The sequence below is a fragment of the Antechinus flavipes genome, chromosome 2 (assembly GCF_016432865.1).
Source record: "Antechinus flavipes isolate AdamAnt ecotype Samford, QLD, Australia chromosome 2, AdamAnt_v2, whole genome shotgun sequence".
Lineage (NCBI taxonomy): Eukaryota > Metazoa > Chordata > Mammalia > Dasyuromorphia > Dasyuridae > Antechinus > Antechinus flavipes.
In genome coordinates this window covers 114,927,826-114,948,782 of record NC_067399.1, presented here as the reverse complement: position 1 = coordinate 114,948,782, position 20,957 = coordinate 114,927,826, and the positions used below count along the sequence as shown (strand labels likewise).

The 20,957-nt window shown below is 39.6% G+C and overlaps 1 protein-coding gene across 1 annotated transcript in view; it reads right to left on the bottom strand.

Moving 5' to 3' along the window:
* Positions 1 to 301: 301 nt before the first annotated feature.
* Positions 302 to 20,957, bottom strand: part of SLC1A4 (solute carrier family 1 member 4) — a 41,991-nt gene continuing 21,335 nt past the window's right edge. Inside the window, exons 4-8 of the mRNA XM_051975392.1 lie at positions 19,164 to 19,339; positions 15,405 to 15,638; positions 12,860 to 13,054; positions 10,659 to 10,793; positions 302 to 7,402 (exon numbers count right to left, since the gene is read on the bottom strand). Of these exons, the coding sequence (XP_051831352.1) occupies positions 7,168 to 7,402; positions 10,659 to 10,793; positions 12,860 to 13,054; positions 15,405 to 15,638; positions 19,164 to 19,339 (975 nt within the window). The 3' untranslated portion in view covers positions 302 to 7,167. The remainder of the gene's footprint in view (positions 7,403 to 10,658; positions 10,794 to 12,859; positions 13,055 to 15,404; positions 15,639 to 19,163; positions 19,340 to 20,957) is intronic.

The window sequence follows — 20,957 nt, the reverse complement described above, 5'->3', positions numbered from 1 at the left end:
CTTTTGGTCTACATTGTGATTAATTTGTACGCTGATTATTTAAGTTGGCTGATTCTGACATTTTTAAAGTCTAGGCCAAGAGCACAGCAGGGATAACTCTCTTTCAGCTCTGAGATTTTGGAATTCTGTGATAGTCTAAACTTCAAATGTACAGCTATTTTTAAAAATTGGGATCGAATCCAATGTGTGTGTGTGTGTGTGTGTGTGTGTGTGTGTGTGTGTGTGTGTTTAACCACAATTTTAATAGATTCTGGAGGCCCAGGAGGAGACCATAAAAGACAGCACTTTTTACACAATTAGAAATGTTTTAAGACTCCAAGAGTCACCAATTCAATTTAATGCAGTTCAGTTCAACAGGTTTGTTGAGTGCCTACTGGGTGCTAGGCTCTGTGGAGACAAAAAGAAATACAAAAAAAATTGCATTTACATCCAATCTACCTTCAAGCAGCTTACATTCTACTGGGAAGTTTAAAACTTGTATACCAATAAAGTAATTTGAGCAAGCAGAAAGCGCTCAATGCTTAGGGGTTTGGATGGAAAGTAAAAAACAATCTACCAGCACAGCACTTGAGCTGGAGTTTGAAGAGAGCTAAGATTCTATGGGACTAACATTTATGTAGTATTTTAAAGTTCTCAAAAAGTTTTTTTATAAGCATTATTTAATTTTATCCTTATTATTCTTATTATAGATGAGGAAATTGAAACCCTGATTTGGACAAAAAGCATTGAACAGTAAGTGTAGAAAGTAAGATTTGAATTTAGATTCCTTCTGATTACATTAAATTAGATTCTTTCCATCTAGTGACCATGGGGGTCACTAGCTGGCCTAAGGTGTGAGTAAAGAAAGGAAAGAAACTGCTCAGAAGACAAAGAGATAAATAAAGGGAGAGAGACAGGAAGAGAATGAACAAACACATACCAAAGGAATTATCTTCCTGGTTCAACTCACAACCTGTTCCATTTATTTTGTTGCCAGAAGCAATCCCAAGGAAATTGTCAATAGGAAGGTATGGTTGTCCTCCCTACCATCAACTTGAAAAAGCATGTGTGTGTGTGTGTGTGTGTGTGTGTGTGTGTGTGTGTGTATAAAATATATATATTCCTTTGTGGTTCTGTCACACCAAATCTATCAAACTTTATATTTTCATCAGTACCATCTCTTGATAGTAAGGGATTCCTGTTCATATGTCAAGTGATTCTTTCCATAGTTTGAGTTTATTTGAGTCTATTTGAAAGGGCACTGCTTTATCCAATTGCTCAAGAATTTGAGAACAAGTTCACTTTTTCCATTATTTAAGGAAAAAAAAAAAGATAGATAAGGCAGGTGTGACAGGCTAACACTAGGAGGAAGTTGGAAATTCCAATACGCCGGCACTAGCTGTCACACAACAGCTGCTGGGCTCCCTGGAACCCATGGAGGGGTATGTGCTGCCCCCAGAAGTGGGGCTTCCCAGAGCTCCTTTAATACTTTGTGAGCCTGGGAAGATGGAAAGTATCTTCACAGAGATTCTGGAGGTTAACTGGGTGACGCCTCCATCTGGAAATTTTGAATGTGTCTTCCCAGAGCAGGGAACTGCACTCAACTTGTGTAGTTCAGCTACTGCTTGCTCTATCTTTTCAATAACTCACATGTGACCAAAATCTGGGGGTCTGAGTGGTCACTGCCCCAGATTGCATGGCCCATTGCATGGAGCACATCCAAGGTTATCTCAAGTATCACTCCAAGCTGCTTCAATGAATTACTTCCCCACTATTTGAGAGATTAATTAGTCATTTCCTTGTTAAAGACAACACACAACCTATTAAACATGCGTTCTGAATTAGCTACCTGTTATAATTTATTTTTGGTGTGGCTAGTGTTGTTTTGAACACTTGTCATGTATCAGTAAAGATAGCTCTTGCTCTGGGGGTTTTACAACCCTAATTAGGAGAATTACTCATGACAGCTAGCTGGACTTGTTGATATTGTTGTAAGTTTCCTGGCCATTCTCTTTGTAAAACTTTTATTTAAAGGTGAGCACTCTAAACTGGCTAGGAGCAGAAAGAAATCCCCAAAACACTTCATTCACCTACACCCTCTCCTTTACAGACTTCATACATTTTTCTGCCATGCTTGATATGCATCTCTCTGCCAAAAAACTTGCTGCTCTTCAGGCTACCTTTATCACTTGCCTTTGCTGAGCTAAGTTACATAAGGGCAGAGGTTACCATGGATGTTTGGATTTAGTAATTTGCAACCAGTGAACCATAGTTTTGGATTAGGCCCAATAATCAGCTGATAGATAAAACAGGCCCTTGAGATACTTCCCTTTGACGATTTTCTACTATGCACTGGCTGAGTTATCAATAGGATAAAGATCCTATGAGATGGTGTCCATTTAATAAGGGCAAAATAAGCCATTTTAAAATATCTGGCTTAAATCAGTCCAAGTTAGAAGACCCTCAATCATATTAATATTAATTCTGAGCATTTCAAAATAGGCAAAAGCTGGGGCTACAACAAAATTAGGTGCTCAAGTAGCACTTGCAAATAGAAAGGGGAGAACAAGGAAACACTTCAAAAATTTAGGGAAAATAATATTCTGGATCTAGATGTCTGTATTGTATCAAAACCTCCTGACACACTCGTAAAAGATAGAAATGGAAAAAGGAAGTTAAAATTGTTATTCCTTTTCCTGTCTCAGGGGGCTTGTTTGGCTAAATTTATTCATTGAAAAGATTTCCACTTTCCTGGGCATACATGGCCCTGCAATGGTCAAATTAATTCAAGTCTACCCAAACTGCAAACTAATATCACCAACATCCTTTGCATTTGTTACAGAGGAAGACAATGAAAAGAATTAGGTTCTCTTAGTGGAACTATCTCCACAATCCTGAATTCTTTGGTTCTTTCTACTTCTGAAACTTTGAAATAAATATTTACCAACATTAAAGTGGTAAAAGTAAAGTCACGCCTCAAAATATGATAAATTGATCATCCACTTTTGTCCCCTTATGAACAGAGAGCTTCTCTCTCTTCAATCCTATATTTTGACTGAAAACAAGGCTAACTAGTATAAAAGGAAGAGACCAAAATCTAGATCAAGTGATATCACACAGATCTTGCTCCTTTTATAGCTATTTCACTTGAAATTCAGTCCTCCAATCTTCCAAGGTAAATTTGTAGACTATTTTTATTTTCTAAAGATAATTTTATCACAAAACAAATTCTTCAGTCATGCTACAATTTTGTGCGTAATGAAAGGAATGTGAACACCACCAGTTGGAGGTTGACCATTTTTTTCCATCCCAAATCTTTAGCTCTAATTGGTTATGAGATGACTTAACCAGCAGTCATCATAGAAAACTGACCTGGAGATCCATGCTAGTGCCAATGGAAATCCAAAATTGTTTAATTCTTTCCTAATAGTTTTAAAAGAGGAAAATCCATGATTTATCAGCAGCAAGTTAGTTATTATATCTTGAATTTATGTCACAATAGCTTTGTTGTTCAGGCATGTCTTTGTGACCCCATTTGAAGTTTTCTTGGCAAAGATACTGGAGTAGTTTGTTATTTGCTTCTCCAGATGGGCTAAGTAACTTGCCCAGGAATAAAGCTACTAAGCGTCTGAGGTCAGATTTGAACTCAGGAAGGAGTCTTCCTACTTCCAAGCTTGGGACTCTTATCCTCTGTATCACCTAGCTGCCCATCACAATAGCTACCCTTTTCTTAACTTTGCTTCCACTGCTCCAGGTCCTTGTAAAGTATTCAGGGATAATACTGATATGCTTTTCTAAGGAGGTTTTTTTTTTTTGGAAGTCCACTGCTGTGGAGAACTTTCAACATGGAAAAGCCCTTCAACTGCCCACAATATTCTGCCCCTTATAATCTTAAGGGAGTTGTTTGGGGGTATTGAGAGGTTATGTGACTTCCTTCTGTTTACTCTGCTAGTTTGTGTCAGAGATAAGACCTGAAGCTATCATTTCGCCCCCAATACTACCTCATGCTCCTCATCGGCATAGGAGAGTATTAAAAATCCCAATATGGGTCCACCAAAGGCACCCAAGAAGATGATCTTCTTTTTGGTGATCACCCCATTAAATCTGATCTTAAAACATGGCTTATTAAAATGAGTGGAACAGAGAAGGATAAAGAGGCAGCAGAAACCAGTAGAAATCATGTATTTGTTGGTAAAGACTGCTCTGTCTTAAGGCAAGTCACACACACACACACACACACACACACACACACACAAAGGGCCATTAAAGAGAACCACCGTTTACAACAAATATCAGAAAAGGACAAGTAGGAAGACTTTGTCATGGACATTGTGAAAGAATTTCTACCAAAAAAAAATTCTAAAAGGCTTGGACCAGACAAAAGCAAAAAGAGGTTGTCAATTCCCATTCCTTTCAATATCTCAAAGAGGGTTGATTAATTGAATAGATTAACTTAAATTCTCTTCTTTTCCCCTTAAGCTTCTAGGGTCAAGCACTGTCATATTACATGATTAGGTTTTATTTTCTCAGCTCTTTTTCCTTCCAACAACATAATTGCCTTGGGCTGAATAAATGAATGAAGGGGGAAATTGGGGACCAAATCAGGACATCTGGCAGTTCATTTCTGGCAGTTTAGGCCAAAGTCCAAGCAGAGTAAAAGCTTAATAGATAGAAACTATTTTTCAATGGTTAACTAAAACAAAAAGCAAATCATCAGTGTGCACTTAATATACTTTTTTGAGGCAAGAGTGGGAAATAGGAAGGGAAGATTTAATTGTTTAAAAATTAGTATAGTGTCTTCTCCTTTGAGTCTAGGACACTAGCAATGAGCTCCCCTGTGCCTATGAAAGAGAAAAATGTGTCTAAATCTTGCTTGCCTTTTTCATTGACCTCCGTTTATTTTTCCATTTAAGGCACTGGCCTTTGGCTGTCCCAGAGCTTCACAAAAGGACTGTTTAGCTAAGCCGGCTTCGAGTGAGCCAAAGAAAAGGACTTTTCTCTGGAGTACAGGGGAACTGAGACTTGTTTGTCACCGCTACATGTTCTTTGGGTCCTTCCTTGTCTCCTGCCTGGGCACAGATCCAGAGTACACATTTATGTAAAAGATAAAGGAAGTATAGAGGGGGAAGGAGGGAGGGATTCTCTCTATTCCATCCTCCTCCTCCTATCCCTTTTAATCAATCAATCAATAAACATTTATTAAGCGCCTACTATGTGCCAGGCACTATGCTAAGCAGTGGGGGTCCAGTGCATCCTTATGAGAGTTCACCTTTCTCCTGTAGCTTTAGGATAAGTGAGAAGGGTGGAAAAAATTGGGGCTGGATTTGGAACAGTCTGGGTTGGGGAGTGGGGCTCACCTCAAATGCAACTGAACATATTCTGCGATAATTACTATCCTTAACTATGAGCGCCAGCCAAGCCAGGTATTACAAAACCGCCCTTTCATTCACTCCAGTGAAGAACAACCAAATAGAGAATGACAATGATTTAAGGAGATGAAACCTTCCATTACTAAGAAAATCCAGCAACAGATTTAAGGGAATTCATTATAAAAAGCACACACACAAAATTTCATGCAACACAACGGAGGTTTGTGTTTACACACATACACACAAACATGGAACAAAGCTCTGCTTACAAAAATCAGTCAGAACGACTATGATCGATGCCTGTTTGGACAAAGTTATTATTTGGCCATTAAATAAAGATACTTCCCAGATGTTTCCTTTAAAAGAGCTCAGTGATTTTTTCTTAGATTAATTCAGCTTAACTTTGACCTCACCAAATCCCTGTGAGGTAGGTAAAAGCAGGTATTATCGTTTCCATTTTACAGACTGGGGAGGGAGGGGAGAAGAATGAGATACAGTGACAAGGTCACCCGAGGATGAAGTACTGGTGTCAGAAAGAGATCGGGGGTCTCCCCCCTCTAGGAGGAACCCCTTGCATTCTTCATCCAGCGCACCAGAACCTCTGACAAAGTTTGATTCAGAAGGAGCCAATGTGTCACTGCAGGAATGCAGGCCATGTTGGGCATTTTCTGATTTTTTTCCCCCCATCGTTTCCTTTTAGAGTACATTAGGTTCCACTCCAAACAGCCAACTCAAATCAAAACAAGGGAATCTGGAATTACATGGTACCCTTTCCTGGTCTCTGGAGATGTCCCATTGCCAGTGTGTTGCCCTAAGAGACAGAGTAGCAGACTCAAAATACTTTGATGAAATACATAATTTTCTGTCTCTGTCTCTCTCTCACACCCTCCCTAAATGAGACAGCTGACATTACACCATGGGTACAGCACCACAGAAAGTGTGATCTTGTGACCTTCTGTCAAACCAGAATTAATTACCAGACATACAACTGCAGAACTGCCAAAATTCCAGCTTGCCAACCTCAGGGAAATAAATGATCAGCTCTGACAGGGACTGAGCTAGCTGGGGCTGTGGGCTAGAAGGGAGCCTACCTCAGTCTCCCTAGAAGTCGAGACCCCATGTCACAGCCTGACATGGGACTGATGCTGAAGCCCAAGTAGGAGGCTCCCCCTGGGCAAAGCATGAGCACAATTGCAGAAGTCATATGCACTCGCTTAGGGTACAGCCTCTCCAAACAACACCGGAATGCTCTTTGTTTACTGATTCCATTTGTTGGGGAGGCTAGAAGGATAAGTGGGAGAGAGAGAAGGAGGGAAGAAAGCTAATTTTGTTATATTTTTTGCTTGCTTCCACCCACTAGACAATATTGGGGAGTCCCTAGGGATGCTCTCTACTTCTGCAGACCTTCTAGCTGTGTGGGAAGGCAGCCCCTCCTACACAGGCTAACTAGTGAAGATTAAATTTGTCTTTTCTAAGCTTTAATCAGCATGTGCTGGTGGCAGGTCTTGGGGATGTTGTTTAGAAATGGACACTTGCATGTATGCACACACAAGAGCAGACACACACACAGACTCACAGACACAGAGCGGCGTCTGCACACGAAGAGAGGGAAACATGGAAGTGTTTGTTCCGGTTCAAGATAAATGGGTCCCACTGCGAAGCCCCAGGACACACGCTAAGTAACACACATCGCCTAGGATGTTGTCCCAAAGCATCCCTCAGGAGGCACAAAGGTCCAGGAGGCGCTTGGTCCAGGTGTGGCGGGGCCAGGACACCGGCATTCCGCCTCTGGCGGCCCAGCGTGAGACCTCACAGCCGCTCACAGGACTGACTCCTTGGACTCTAAGTCAGGGGCGCCAGCCGGAGGCAGAGCTGGGTTTCGGTGGGTCACCAGAGGGGAGGTCTCATCCTCAGACTTGCAGTTGGGGACCGCCTCTACTTTCACCTCGCTGAGTTCGTGGTCCACCACCTTTGTCGCCTTCTCATTCAGGTAATGGAGGATTCCAGCCCCCAGGGCATCCCCTTCCACATTCACCACGGTGGTGGTACGGTCCCTATGGATGGCCAAAAAGAAAAAAGAGCTATTATTATTATTGTTATTATTTCCCATCTCAGTATCATAACTATATAATGATACATAATATAGAACATAAAATATAATATATGTGTACATATATACATACACACATATACATATATATAAAACACATATACACACATATACATATATATATAAAACACATATCCACACTACTACAGAAAGATGGGAAGAAAAGTCACAGTTATGGATGCAGAGAAGGAAGAAACCTTAGAGGGTATTAAATCTAACGTCCTCACTTTACAAAGAAGGGAAACAAGGGATTTGTTTCCCTTGAATATTTTCAAGGGAAATGCCCCAGGTCCCACCACGAGTAGGGGGTTTGAGGAGAGTAGAACTCAGGCCTGAGTCCACCTCTAGCTCTCTGTTCCCCTGCCTCCTGGATGGTGACTGGCACTGTCCCTTGCTGGGGAGCTCGTGAGACATTTCTTGGCTGCAGCCTTTACTTAGGACCTCGCTCATCTTGCCAATTCTACAGCAAATTGTTTGCTAACCAGTTATCTCAGAAACAGCCATTTCTCTAATATAGAAGGAAGAAGAAACCTTTTGAAAAAGAGGAAAAGGGAAGCCGGTCTGGGACCCCTTATCTTCTTAAGTGACCCACCTAAGGACAAGCCTTCCCAATAAGGGAAGGAGATGGTAATTTCAGGCACTGGCTTTCAGGACTCACTGCAGTGCTTGGTAAATCCTGCCAAGTAAAGAGACTGGATTCTTTTTAAAATCCGAAGCATTTAGGAAAGGTCAGTTCCAGATGGGGTTTTTGGATGCCAAATTCAAAATATGATCTCCCAGCTTTATGAGATGTAAACTGGATACTTTTGATTACATTAAATTGGAAATATTTTGCACAAACAAAACCAATGCAACGAAGAATGGGAAACAAGTTTCTTAAAGTATGCTCTCCCTACTCAGTGATACCTACTGACTACCCTGGTGTCCTTTCAGAAGTGAAAAAATCCCTTCTTTTATAGGAAGCCTTTCCCAAACCAGCTTAATTCTAGTTCCTTCTCTGTGTTAATTATTTCATCTTTAAGAAGTGACTAAAATCCCCTCTTTTATAGCCTTTCTCAAACCAGCTGAATTCTAGTGCCTTCTCTGTGTTAATTCTTTCCTTCTTATCCTGTCTATAGTTTGCATATATTTGTTTGCATGTGGTCTCCCCACATTGGGTTGTAAGCTCCTCAAGAACAGAAAGTCTTTAACCTTTTTGTGCTTAGCAAAGCCGGGCACATAGCAGATACTTGATAAATATTTATTAGCTGATCCAAGTACTATTCCCAATTTTGGAATTTAGAAGGTGGGGCGTGGGGGGAGGGATGGAGGTTGAGTTGCCATCTCTGGGCCTCAGCTTACTTGTTTGTAAAATGGAGAAACTCATTCTTGTTATACAATCTTTGGCTACAAATGACTCAAGTAACTTGATACCTAGAACTTGAGTAAGAGTCTTTGTTACAGTCTTGGAGAGAAAAAATATTAAATGACAGGCAGCAAGAAAGATAGTTTCAAACCCTCCACCATTTGATTAACCATGTAACTGAGCAAATACTGAAATATTTTCAGGCTCCAGTTTTCCTATCTGTAAAATTGGTGTAATTGTACCTGTACTTCCTACCTCATCTGAGGGTAAGGTGAGACCTTCTCTCTCACAAGAACTCTAATCTCAATCCCAAACCAGCCTCTAACCCAGAGGCTAATGTTAACCTGAACCCTAACCCTCCCTCCAACCCAAACCTGAACCCCAACCCTATAGTGCTTTATAAACCTCAAGGCGGATAAACGTCAGTTAGTAAGTACCCCAACGTCCACATTGCTGAGATTAGCAGACTTCAGTTACTGTTTGGTCTCATCTGCCATGTTCTTCCTTCCCTTTTGGAATCTCTCTCCTGCTTGTCAGGGGATTGCAGAGGAAGGAGGTTTTGGGGAAAGATTCTCTTCTTATTAGCATTGGCTTTCTTTCTGGTGGTTGGTACTCCTGAGTAGGCTGGACTTTTCCTGAGCCTTTGTTCCCTGGAAATGCTTGCAGCCCAAGCTGACCATTATTCTTCCCCACGAAGTGCTGGCCCTGGAAGGATCCCTAAAGATCCCTTCCTCCAGGCCCTGTGATTTTTCAGATGGGGAAACGTATACCTTAAGAGGTGAAATAATTTGCTTAAGGTCCCACAGGCAGTAAAGTGGCCAAAGAAGGCTTTCTGACTTCCAGCCCAGGCCATCCCACCCCACAGTTTCTCTTGGCCGAAGGATTATGGGGCCACATTTAGAGTTTGAGAGCTTCCTTCTAGGGTGTTTCAAGTGCATGGTGAATGACCCCTTGAGAATTATCATTTGGCTTCAGGAGAGGGAGCCTGGTAGAGAGGATACAGGACTGGATGTGGAGGCAAGAAGCTTGAGTTAAAATTCTACCTGCAACATTTCTTAGCTGTGTGCCTCGTCTATAAAAGGGGAGATGATAATGCTTGTAATAATGACTTCAAATGGTTGATGGGAGGCTTTAGCATATGCGAACCACTTTGTGAGCTTAGAAAAACCATATAAACGTTAATAGCTATGATTATTTATATTTTAACATGTTTAACCTGTTAATCCCATCTAAGGGAAGGACGTGGGGGAAAGGAGGGAAAATTTTGGAACACAAGGTTTTGTAAGGGCCAATGTTGAAAAATTATCCGTGCATATGTTTTGAAAATAAAAAGCTTTAATAAAAATAGTTATGATTATCTGTCATCTCATTTATTTGACTTTCTGATGCAGAAATCTTATCTCCCAGCTAGGTGGTAGCCTCCTATATGGCAGCAGCCATCACTTACCTTTCTCTTACTCTCTCTGTGCCTAGGACCAAGCAGCTGCTCCATAAAAGAAGTGAACATGGGGCAGCAAGGTGGCAGTGGATAGAGCACCAGCCCTCAAGTCAGGGGGACCTGAGTTCAAATCTGACCTCAGACACTTAACACTTCCTAGCTGTGTGACCCTGGGCAAGTCACTTAACCCTAATTTCCTCAGAAAAGAAAAGGAAAAAAAAAAAGAAGTGAACAAAAGGACACAGAATTGGAAGAGGTCTCAGGTGCCACAGGAGCCAATACTCTCGTTTTACAGATGGGGAAACTGAGGCTCAGGGACACGGAGTGAATTTTTGAAGGTTACACAAGTATTAAGTGGCAAAGGAGGGATTTGAACAGCTGTCTCCACCGGCACACAGCCCCCGGGTGGGTACCTACACTATCCAGTCCACGGCCAGGATCAGGGAGAGATCATGAGTGGGGAGCCCAATGGCTTCCAGGATGATGGCGATGGTGAGGACGCCTCCTGCTGGCACTCCGGCGGCTCCAACACTGGAGGCTGTGGCGGTCACCCTGTGGGAGGGAAAGGCCTAAGTGGTCACTGCTGCTTCATACAAGATGCTCACTTTATTAGGCAGAAAGCAGAGGGAATTCTGAGAAGCTTTTTATTTTTTCCCAACAACTCTTTTACTGGAACATTATTACTATTATTATCTAATTATTACTTGAAGGATCTGTGATTTGGTCAAAATGGGAACTCCCCTCTACTAATACTGACCACACAAATCCCCTACACCTTAGCATGAGTATGAGAACAGCTGTGGTGGGAAAGTATGCTCTGTTACAGCCATGGGGATGGAGCACCTCAGCGGCACAGTATTTTAGAATCAGCTAGACCCGAGTTCAAATCCTGCCTTACTATCTGTGACCGGGGCAGGTGCTTTAATTTCTATTTGCCTCAATTTCCTCATCTGTAAAATAGGAAAAATAATAGCATCTACCTCACAGGATCATTGTGAGGATTACAATAATATATATATATAAAAAAAAAAGCCTTAAAGAGCTGGCTATGATCACAGAATTAAGTCTTTCCCTTGGACAACAGGCTCATGGTCTGTAGCCAGACTGGGTATGAGACTTTCCTGATCAATGGACCTGCCAAGGCTTGTGGCCCGCTGGCACGGCCTAAATCACATAATTATTAACCATATATTGACTGCTCGGCTCTCTTGCCTCATCACTGAGTGCAGGTGAGTGAGGCTGGCGTCTCCAAGGCTTTCTGAGCGGAGGAAAAACTGGCAGGTTTTAGTTTTGCTGGAAAGGCTTCAAGGGCCTGGAAACTGACACAGTTCAGCTTTAAATTAATCTGGCTAAACTGTATTTAGCCTAACTAAGTACAGAGAAGCTGGTCACTGGCCACTTGGGGAAGAATCGCTTGGCCATGACTGTCCCTGAAACAAAGAGTATAAAAGGGCTCCCACAGCAGAGAGTGTTCCAAAAATCACTCTGTGGTTAGCCTGCTTAATTAACATTAACTGTTGGTATTCCGACTAATAATAGTAATAATTACTAACATTTACTTAGTAATTACTATGTGCTAGACATTGTGCTAATAAGTGCTTTACAGTTATTCCCTCATTTGATTCTCAGAAATCATTGAAAAGTAAATGCTATTATTATCCCCATTTTACAGTTGAGGCAACTGAGGCAGAGAGCTTAAGAATCTTGCCTTTAACACAGTTATTAAATATATAAGTTGGATCTGAACTTGGTTCATCCTGACTCCGGACCCTTTGTACCACCTAGGTATCCTAAGTATATTCTATGTTAAGTGTGAAACTTTTTTCTCTTGACCAACTCATTGGTTATTCACAGAATATTGCATGTGGAGGGAAAAATTCCTTCCTTTTCTCTCATCTCCCAGTCATAGACAGCAAATATGAAGGAGCCTTGCAGGGATCACTGATCCAATACCTTGTGTCATGGGATTATTATGTGAATTTTGCTACATAATAATATTATCACTGAGTTGCTTATGCACTGTGGTCTTAATAGCCAACATATCCAAGGATAGTAGCTGGCAGCCACAGCTGACTCCCCTACCTGTGTTCCACGAAGCAGGGGGCTTCCACGTGCAGATGAGCCAGCCCTACCTGCCTCCCAAACACCTGCAAGTCTCCTCCAAGTGGCCATGTTGGCTGATCCCCTTCCCCTGTGTATCTCACTTTCCCTTCCGCTTACTAACCCGCTAACCACACTCTTGCCTCTGTCCTCTGCCTTGCTCTGTGCTCAATAAAAAATAAACATGGTTGCAGCTGCTTAACCAGAGTCCACATTCTTTGAGACACATGACCTTGGGGGGACTGGATGAGGACATCTGAGGAGTTTCTCTCAGGGGATGGCATATTCTGCCCTCTCCTGGGAGCTATGGTTAAACCATAACCCCTAATTATTACACCCTGTTTTCAGAGAGTTGTTTTATTATTATTATTCCTGTGTTACATTTTGGGTCAATTCCCAGATTGAAAAAAGGTCTTTTTTTTGCCCATGAATTCTTTCATCTTTAAAATGCTTTTGAAAAATGTTTGTCAGAAAATCCCTAAAATTCTGACCCAGTTTTAGAGAAGATAGTCACTTACAGAATAGTGAAAATCTGTCCTGCATTTAGGTCTACATTGTTCATCTGGGCAATGAAAACAGTTGCCACACATTGGAAAATGGCTGCCCCATCCATGTTCACGGTGGCCCCAATGGGAAGGATGAACCTACTGATTCTTTTATCGACACCATTATTTTCTTCAATGCACTTGATCATGGAGGGGAGGGTTGCAGAGCTAGAAATGAACAAAAGAAGAAAGATGAAAATAGCTTGTCTAGTCAAGTTCAATTCTGAATCTTTGTGGGTCTTTAAATGATTCCTAGTATAACACATTTACTTATTATCTTTTTCTTTTAAAAAAATCCTTATTTTTGAAGAGTTTCAGAGAAATTTAGGAAGAACCTTTGTATAAAATGATGCAGTGAGATTAGCAGAATCAGGAGAACAGGTTACACAATAATAACATCATAAAGATAGAGCATTTAAAAATCTTATAAACTCTGATTAACCCAATGATCAACCATTGCTGCAGATGATTGATGATGAAACATGCTAACAGAGAGGGGACCGATTTAGAGTGTGGTGACTGAGACATATATTTATTGGATATGGCCTACAGGGGAAACTATTTTGCATAACCATGCATATTTGTTACAAAGGTTTTTTTTTTTTTTTTTTTCCAATGAGGAGCTGGGAAGGATGAAAGGGGAAGAAAATGGAAAAATTGTAAAAACAAAATATAATTTAGAAAAAAGCAAACGAAACCTACCTCCTCCTTTAATATTAACTAAATAATCCTTCAGTAATATTTAATACCATTATTTTGGGTGGGCAGTAAATGTCCTATCACAATGTTTTTGTCTTATTTCCTTAAATCTGTAATTCAGAAAATTCATTTGGATTGGAGCTCAATAGTCATCTCCTCTAACCCATACCTTTCTATAATAACTCTGGCAAGTGGCTCTGTAACCCTTGTCTTGTTCCTTGAGAAGGAAGCTCTTACTTCTTAAAACAGTCCGATCTACTTCTGAATACCTTTAATTGTTAGAAAGACTTTCCTTAAAAGTCACTCCCTGCCTTCAAAGGTCATGAATGGCGGTCTCTTTGATGTTCTGAAGAACATATGTGAGCAGACACATCTTCAGCTCTGGACATTTTTGCTGGCTCTTTCCCATGCCTGGGACTCTTTCCCTCCTGATCTCTGTTTCCTGGTTTCTGTTAAGTATTAGAGTTCCACCTTTTCCAAGAAGCTATTCCCAATCCTTCTTAATACCTGGGCCTTTTCTTTGTCAACTACCTCCAAATTATCCTCTCTCTAATTTAGATGTACAAAGTTGTTTGCACATTGTCCCATATTAAACTGTGAACTATTTGAAAACAAGGAACTTGTCCTTTTGCCTTTCTTTGTATTCCCAGGTTCAGTACATCATAAATAGTCAATAAATACTTGTTGACTTGACCTGAAGTAAAATCTGTTTCTTGCAATGACTTCCTGTTTCTTATTAAGACTAAAAGCACATGTCCTGAGCACATGTCAGTGGTTCAAGTTTGATTACCTCAGGCACTTGCCGAGAATATGTTTCCTTACTGAGTTAAATCTGCTTATTTTACACAGGCCAAATTTTCATTGGCTGCAGTTTTGGACAACATAAGAAGGCTCTTCCAGACTACTTCTGTCTATTCCCTCTAGCTGTGAATGGTGAGAAGGGAATTTGTTGTTGTATTTTTGGAATGCATTTCCCTTTCTCCACCTCTTAGAGTTCCCAATTTCTTTCCCAAGCATAGTTTAAGTGCTACCTCCTTCTGCAAAAGGCAGTCAATCAACAACTATATATTAAGCACCTCAGTACAATGTTGGGTGCTGGGATTACCAAAAAAACCCCAAAAAACAAAAAAACTTAAAAGTCACTCCCTGCCTTCAAAGAGCTTGCAACCTAATGGGAAAATTGGGGATCATCAATAAAGAGAAAGTACTCTCATTAAAGGGGACTGGGAATGACCTTGTAGAAAATGGGTCTTAATTAGCACTTGAAGGAAACAGGGAAGCTAGGAGGTAGAGAAAAGGAAATAGGCAAGAGGGACAGTCAGTGAAAACACATGGAGGTCTTTTTTGAACCCTGTTCTACATGTACTTTACCTTCAGTCACTAGGTTCTCTGTCTCTTTGTCTATCTCTTTTAACTAGTTTGCACTACTTTTTATATGCTCTGTAATTTATTTGTGCACATGTGTGTATGTCATATCCCAGAAGTAGACAGACTACAAACTCCTTGAAGGCTAAGGCTGTTCTGCTTCTGTCTTGGTATCTTTGGTGCATTTTTGGCCAGTCCGTGGCATATGGGACTTAACAAGTACTTAATGAATTGAATGGACAAATCCAGAAATGCAGTCCAAGGTAACTACTAAAGTGATGTAATCAACAACTAAATGAGAAGATCAGTCTGACCACTTTATAGCCCTAGTATTTGTTTATGTAACTGTTCCTATCCCTGTAGTTCTTCACATACCTGGATGTTTGGGGAAATTGGGTCCTTTCAGGGGAAAAGTGGGGGCACTAATTAACAATGGCATCTTGAAGCTACTTACCTAGAGCAAGTTGCAAAGGCTGTTGCAAATGGTGTGAGGAGTCCAAGAAGAAATCGGAATGGGTTTTTCCGTGTAAAAACAAAATAAATGAACGGCAGAACAAGCCCTCCATGGATGATGTGGCCCAGAATTGATGCTAAGATGTACTTCCCTAGGCTGGTCACCAAGGTGACAATGTCTTTCATTTCTACAATCTTACTTCCAACAAGGAACATAATACCCACAGGAACATACCTATAGGATAAATAGAAAAGACTCTTTCATATTAGAAACATCTATGAAGGTAATGTCTTCCTGCTATAAAAGTCAGAGGACTTTCATCTTCCTTATTTTCACCTTATCTTTGAAGTAGCCATGTTAGGACTAGTGGGATTTCCCACATTTTATAGGCCAGGAAACTGAGGGAGAATTTGATTTCCTGACTGGCCCAAGGTCATGATTAACTGCTAATAGACCCGTGACTAGAATTTTAGCTTCTTCCTTGGACTGTGTCATTTTTATCTTACTAAGGAATGGGACAATTATCTTCTCAGGGGGATGAAGTATGAGGCCAGATTCTGAGGTTCCCAATCTTAAATTTTGCTTGCTTTGTGACTTAAGTTCTTTAAACTGTTCCCCTATTGATAAATATGAGTGAAAAACAGTATCCATAATAAGAGACAAATATATTGTTTTTTCTATTTTACAGACAAGAGTTTTATTCATTGATTGACTCAAGCTCATGATTAAATGGCAGTACACTCGAGACTAGAATCTTGGCTCCTTCCTAGGGCTATCTGACCTTTCTCATCCGAAAGAATGAAACTCAATAAAAGGCCATTTCAAAATAGGATGAAGGGCGAGATGAGCCCCTGAGAGATAATTTGTAGCTTCTGCCTCTTTTGTACTCTCAGGTTTATCTTCCCTTGCCTATTTCCCTGTTGATAAACACAAGGGATAAATACAACTACCTAACAGAATTGCAAAGCTGACATAAATCTACATCTTTTGGGAAGGTTTTCTGATTCTTCTCTGATGTAAGAGGCTGCTTTTATGTAAAGGCTTGCCGATTTGGTGTATACATCTATTTAAGATATGACCCTGTGTATTCCTAGGGCAGAGATTATTACAGCCAAGATTAGGCTAGGGAAAGTCAGTTAATCTTGCAAACTCGACTAGAAATTGTTTTATTGTTCAATTGTTTTATTTATTATATGAAATTAACAGGGAATTTTGATTTTTATGTAATTAGGGGGAGAGTGGAAAGAATTAATAGCAAAACTGATTAAGATCTTTCCTAGAACTGGTAAAGGCCCATGATAGATAAGTTGTTCAGGACATTTTAAATTCTGTGTTTAAGTTTGAATATAAAATATCAAGCGTGGTTTGGACAACCTGGGTACTTGCCTGATAAGCCTTACCAACTTATTCACTTGAAAGAATGAAAGACTGTGTGGCTAACTTAGATAGATAGATAGCTTAGATAGATAGATAAAAGGAGCTTAATAAACAAGGCTGCCCCAGGGCATTACTCTTGGGAGGAAAATAGACCAAGAACCTCAAACTGGTAATGGGATCGGAAAACCCCACTAGCTTGTTCCTTTCGGAAAGTGTCAGATCTTTCCCCTACTTCAATGATACAAAGCTTAACTGTTTTCATGGGTAAAATCAAAACCAACACAGGATGTTTCAAGTTGGGAAAGATAATCATGGGATGCTTTGGCCTCTCTCTGCCTTCCCACCCATTCTTAGAATTTCCATCCGCTTCTAAGCATCTTTCCTTCTTCATCTATAAAATAGTAACTAAAACATTTCCTTTCCAGGAATCTCTGAAAAGGGAAGGGCTGGGAATCTTGTAAGGGTTAACAAAGAAGAAAGTGCTTTGTGGATGAAAGGTATGCTTGAGGATCAGACCCGGATGTTATGACTGATGACTGATGGAAGTTAACACACAAAGAAATTGAGTTCTGATAAGTAGTCCTGGTCACTGAAGCCAAAAATAAGTGTATGGTGTGTGTGTGTGTGTGTGTGTGTGTGTGTGTGTGAAGTTCTTGGTGACATTAATAAAATTAAATTATTTTTAAAGAACCAATTTGAGTCAAGTCAAAGTAGCATATTTAATATGTTCAAAAAAGTAAGTTGTAATAGAGATTGTAATTCCACATACTATCCTCTTTTTTTGTCCTACTAAAAAGTTTCAATTTTTTGAGATTGTCAAATTCAGAATTTAAAAAAAAATGAAAATCAAGTCAAAACCAAGTTGGAAACCCTTATTTTTCCAACCTTTCCAAGCAGGAAATATTTTAAAATTATTTTAGTGAATAAAGAAAAGAGTCAAGATGAGAACCATCTACACCCAGAGAGAGGACTGTGGGAACTGAATGTGAATCACAACATAGCAGTTTCACTCTTTTTTTGTTATGGTTTGCTTGAATTTTATTTTTTTTCCAAGTTTTTCCCTTTTTGAACTGATTTTTCTTATGCAATAAGATAATTGTATAAATATGTATGCCTATATTGGATTTAACATATATTTTACCATGTTTAACATATATTGGATTGTTTGCCATCCAGGGAAGGGGGTTGGTGGAAGAAAAGGAAAAATTGGAACACAAGGTTTTTCAAGGGTCAATGTCAAAAAATTATCTTTGCATATGTTTTGAAAATAAAAAACTTCAATAAAAAAGAAAAGAAAAAATCAAGATCCTTCAGTATAGAGAAACTAAGAGAGGATATAATCCAAATCTTTAAAGTTATAAAGAGTATAAATAGGGTACACCCTTGTTGTGGTTGGTTTATTTCACTAAGATCAGAACAAGGGACTTGGAAGCAAGTAGATTTAGGGGAAAAAATGATTTAGGGGAAAAAATTAGAAACTTATAAAACTCACTGCTACCAAGAGATGGTACAGATTGAAAATATGAACAGATTCAAGATAAGTTTGGCTATATTCAGTAATGAAAAAGCCATACTTATTATCAGTAATATCAGGGAAATGAGGAAGCAATTTGGTTTCAGCACATGGGGTACTTTTGAAGTTGAAGTCAGGGGGACCAGAAATAAGATCATAGGGTTACTGATCTACAGTTGAAAGGGACTTTGGAAGCCATCTCGTCTAACCCCTTAATTTGACAGAGGGCCCTTGTGTCCTCCCATGAAATATTTCTTTTTTTTATACTTCACAATTTAATAAGTTCCAAATTTTGTCTAATGATACTAGATTATTAGGATATTAAAAAATAAAGAAAGCAGTCCATACTTTCAGGTACCTTACAATTTCAGTGGCATCACACATAATGCAGTAAAACAGTTTTATTGCTGTGGACTTGCCTCCACTCAAAATTCCTTCCACTTCTACTCATGAACTTAGAAGTAATTTTAATTGGTTCTCAGTATTAATTAATTGCTTTCAGATCCAAAAGCCTAATTCTGCTCAAGAATGAACTTGTTTGATATTTCAAATATTTATTTTAAAACTTTTTAAATTTAAATTTTATTAGGGTGTTAGGGTTAACATCAACAAACAAGTATTTCAGAATACAGGGAAAAAAGGATTGTAAGTAAAACTGGAAACTATCATGTAAAGTTGGTTTAACAAAAGTGTCTTGATTTCCTCTTCAACCTTTCCCTCTCCCTTTGAATTTCCTTACGCTATTTCCATGAAATATTTCTTGGTCATAGCTGGAACCTATGGCTAAGCAGCCTGAATATCTGAGTCAGTGTCTAATTCTACATTTTTATCTAGGCAAGGGCAGGATATGAGGAGGAAGCTGCACTCACCACATAATCCAAGACACTAGCACCATGGTTGCCTCATTGAAGGCATTGAAGAAACGGATCAGTTCTTCTCCTTCTGAGCCTATCTTCTTCAAGGCGACTCCCAAGACCAGAGCAAAGAGGACCAAACCCAAAATATTCATCCCTTCGATCTCTGTGCCATAAGGGACCTGCATGGACTGAGGAGATACAGTGGTCAGGTACCATCCTTGTGGGAGAAAATGGGAGATACTGAAATCTGCCCCTTGGGGTTTTCAGGTCAGACTGAAACACTGCAATGGGGAAGAAAAAAAGAGTCGGTTTTATTTCATCTTCCTCTTTAAAGGGACCACAAAAGGAAGGGGAAGGAAGTTCAGGATACAGAAAGAGAAAATTAAGGGGGCTGAATGGGAAATAATGAATTAAAAGTTCTGGCTGGTGTTCAGTCACATGGAATGCATCACAGAAAAATGGGAGATTATAGTGGGAGGAAGAGGGAGAGAGAGAAAGACATTAAAAGAGTGCTAAAGGGCTGAATGGGAGAGGAGGCTTTTGATGGGCAAAATAAATAAGGTGGCTGCAGACATGTAAAGGGTAGAGACAGAAAATGAAGACAAAACCATTCTTCAGAGAAGTGCCTTTAGAAAATGTAGTTATTTAAAGTTTTGGCAGCCTTGGTAAATGAACAGTACAGATAAAGAGATAAAGAAATTCAGAACCCTGTTGGATAAAGCATTGGTGCAAAGTAGCCAGACTCTACACAGCAATGTAACTGATTGACTAGTTTGACTGATTCTTGTCTGTTAATTTGCATTCTGACTCTGGGTGATGAGAAAGAATAGATTAACACCAAACATGATTACTAATATAAAATCTAAACTAGGAAGTTGGAGCTCCAGTTCATAGAATTATAGACTTTTGATTAGAAAGGAAATTAAAGGTCATCTGGTTCAACCTGTACCTACTGAAATAATTTATATCAGATCACACTCTAATGAGTGATGAAGCTAAAATAAGGACCCAGGTCTCCTAACTTCAGTGCTTCTTCTGCTGGGGCTCTCTGGCCAAATTCCTCATAAGAGATGAGCAGGTGTTAACATATTTATTTATTTATTTATTTACCATATTTAACATATATTGGATTATTTCCATATAGGGGAGGGAGTTGGGGAAGAGGTAGAAAAATTGGAACACAAGGTTTTGCATAAGTGAATATTGAAAAATTATCCATGCATATGCTGTGAAAAGAGAAAGCTTTAATTAAAAAAAAAAGAGAGAGAGATAATCAGGTGAAGAAACCTAAAAAGCTTTGTGATAAAAGTAATATGGGGGGGAAGCAAGATCCATAGTTATGATCCTAGAATTGATGTGTTATTACCCGATTAGAATGAAAGGTTTTTAAGAGCAGAGATTGGCTTGTGATTCTACTTGTGTTTCCACAGCTTTGCATATAGTAGTACTAAAAAATCAATACTTTTTTCATTCATTCAATGTTCCATTCGAAAAGCATTTACTAAGCATCTATTATGTACCAGGAACTGTGCTAGGTGCTGAAAGAGACAGAAAAAAAGAAAACATTGTCTGACCTCAAAAAGCTTTCACTCTAATAGCAAAGAGAAATTCAACCTGTACTAGGTAAATGCACAGAAGATAAAAATGCTTGTTGAATTGAACGTTAGTATAAAGTTTTCAGTTTTACTATTCATCTATTTTTATGCTGTGTTTAGGTTTTCAGCGGGTTTCAAGTGTATCATATGAGGTAAGGGCTGACTCAAAGCAGAGTTCCTGCTGGTACCTAGAAGAAGAAAAAAAAAGCTT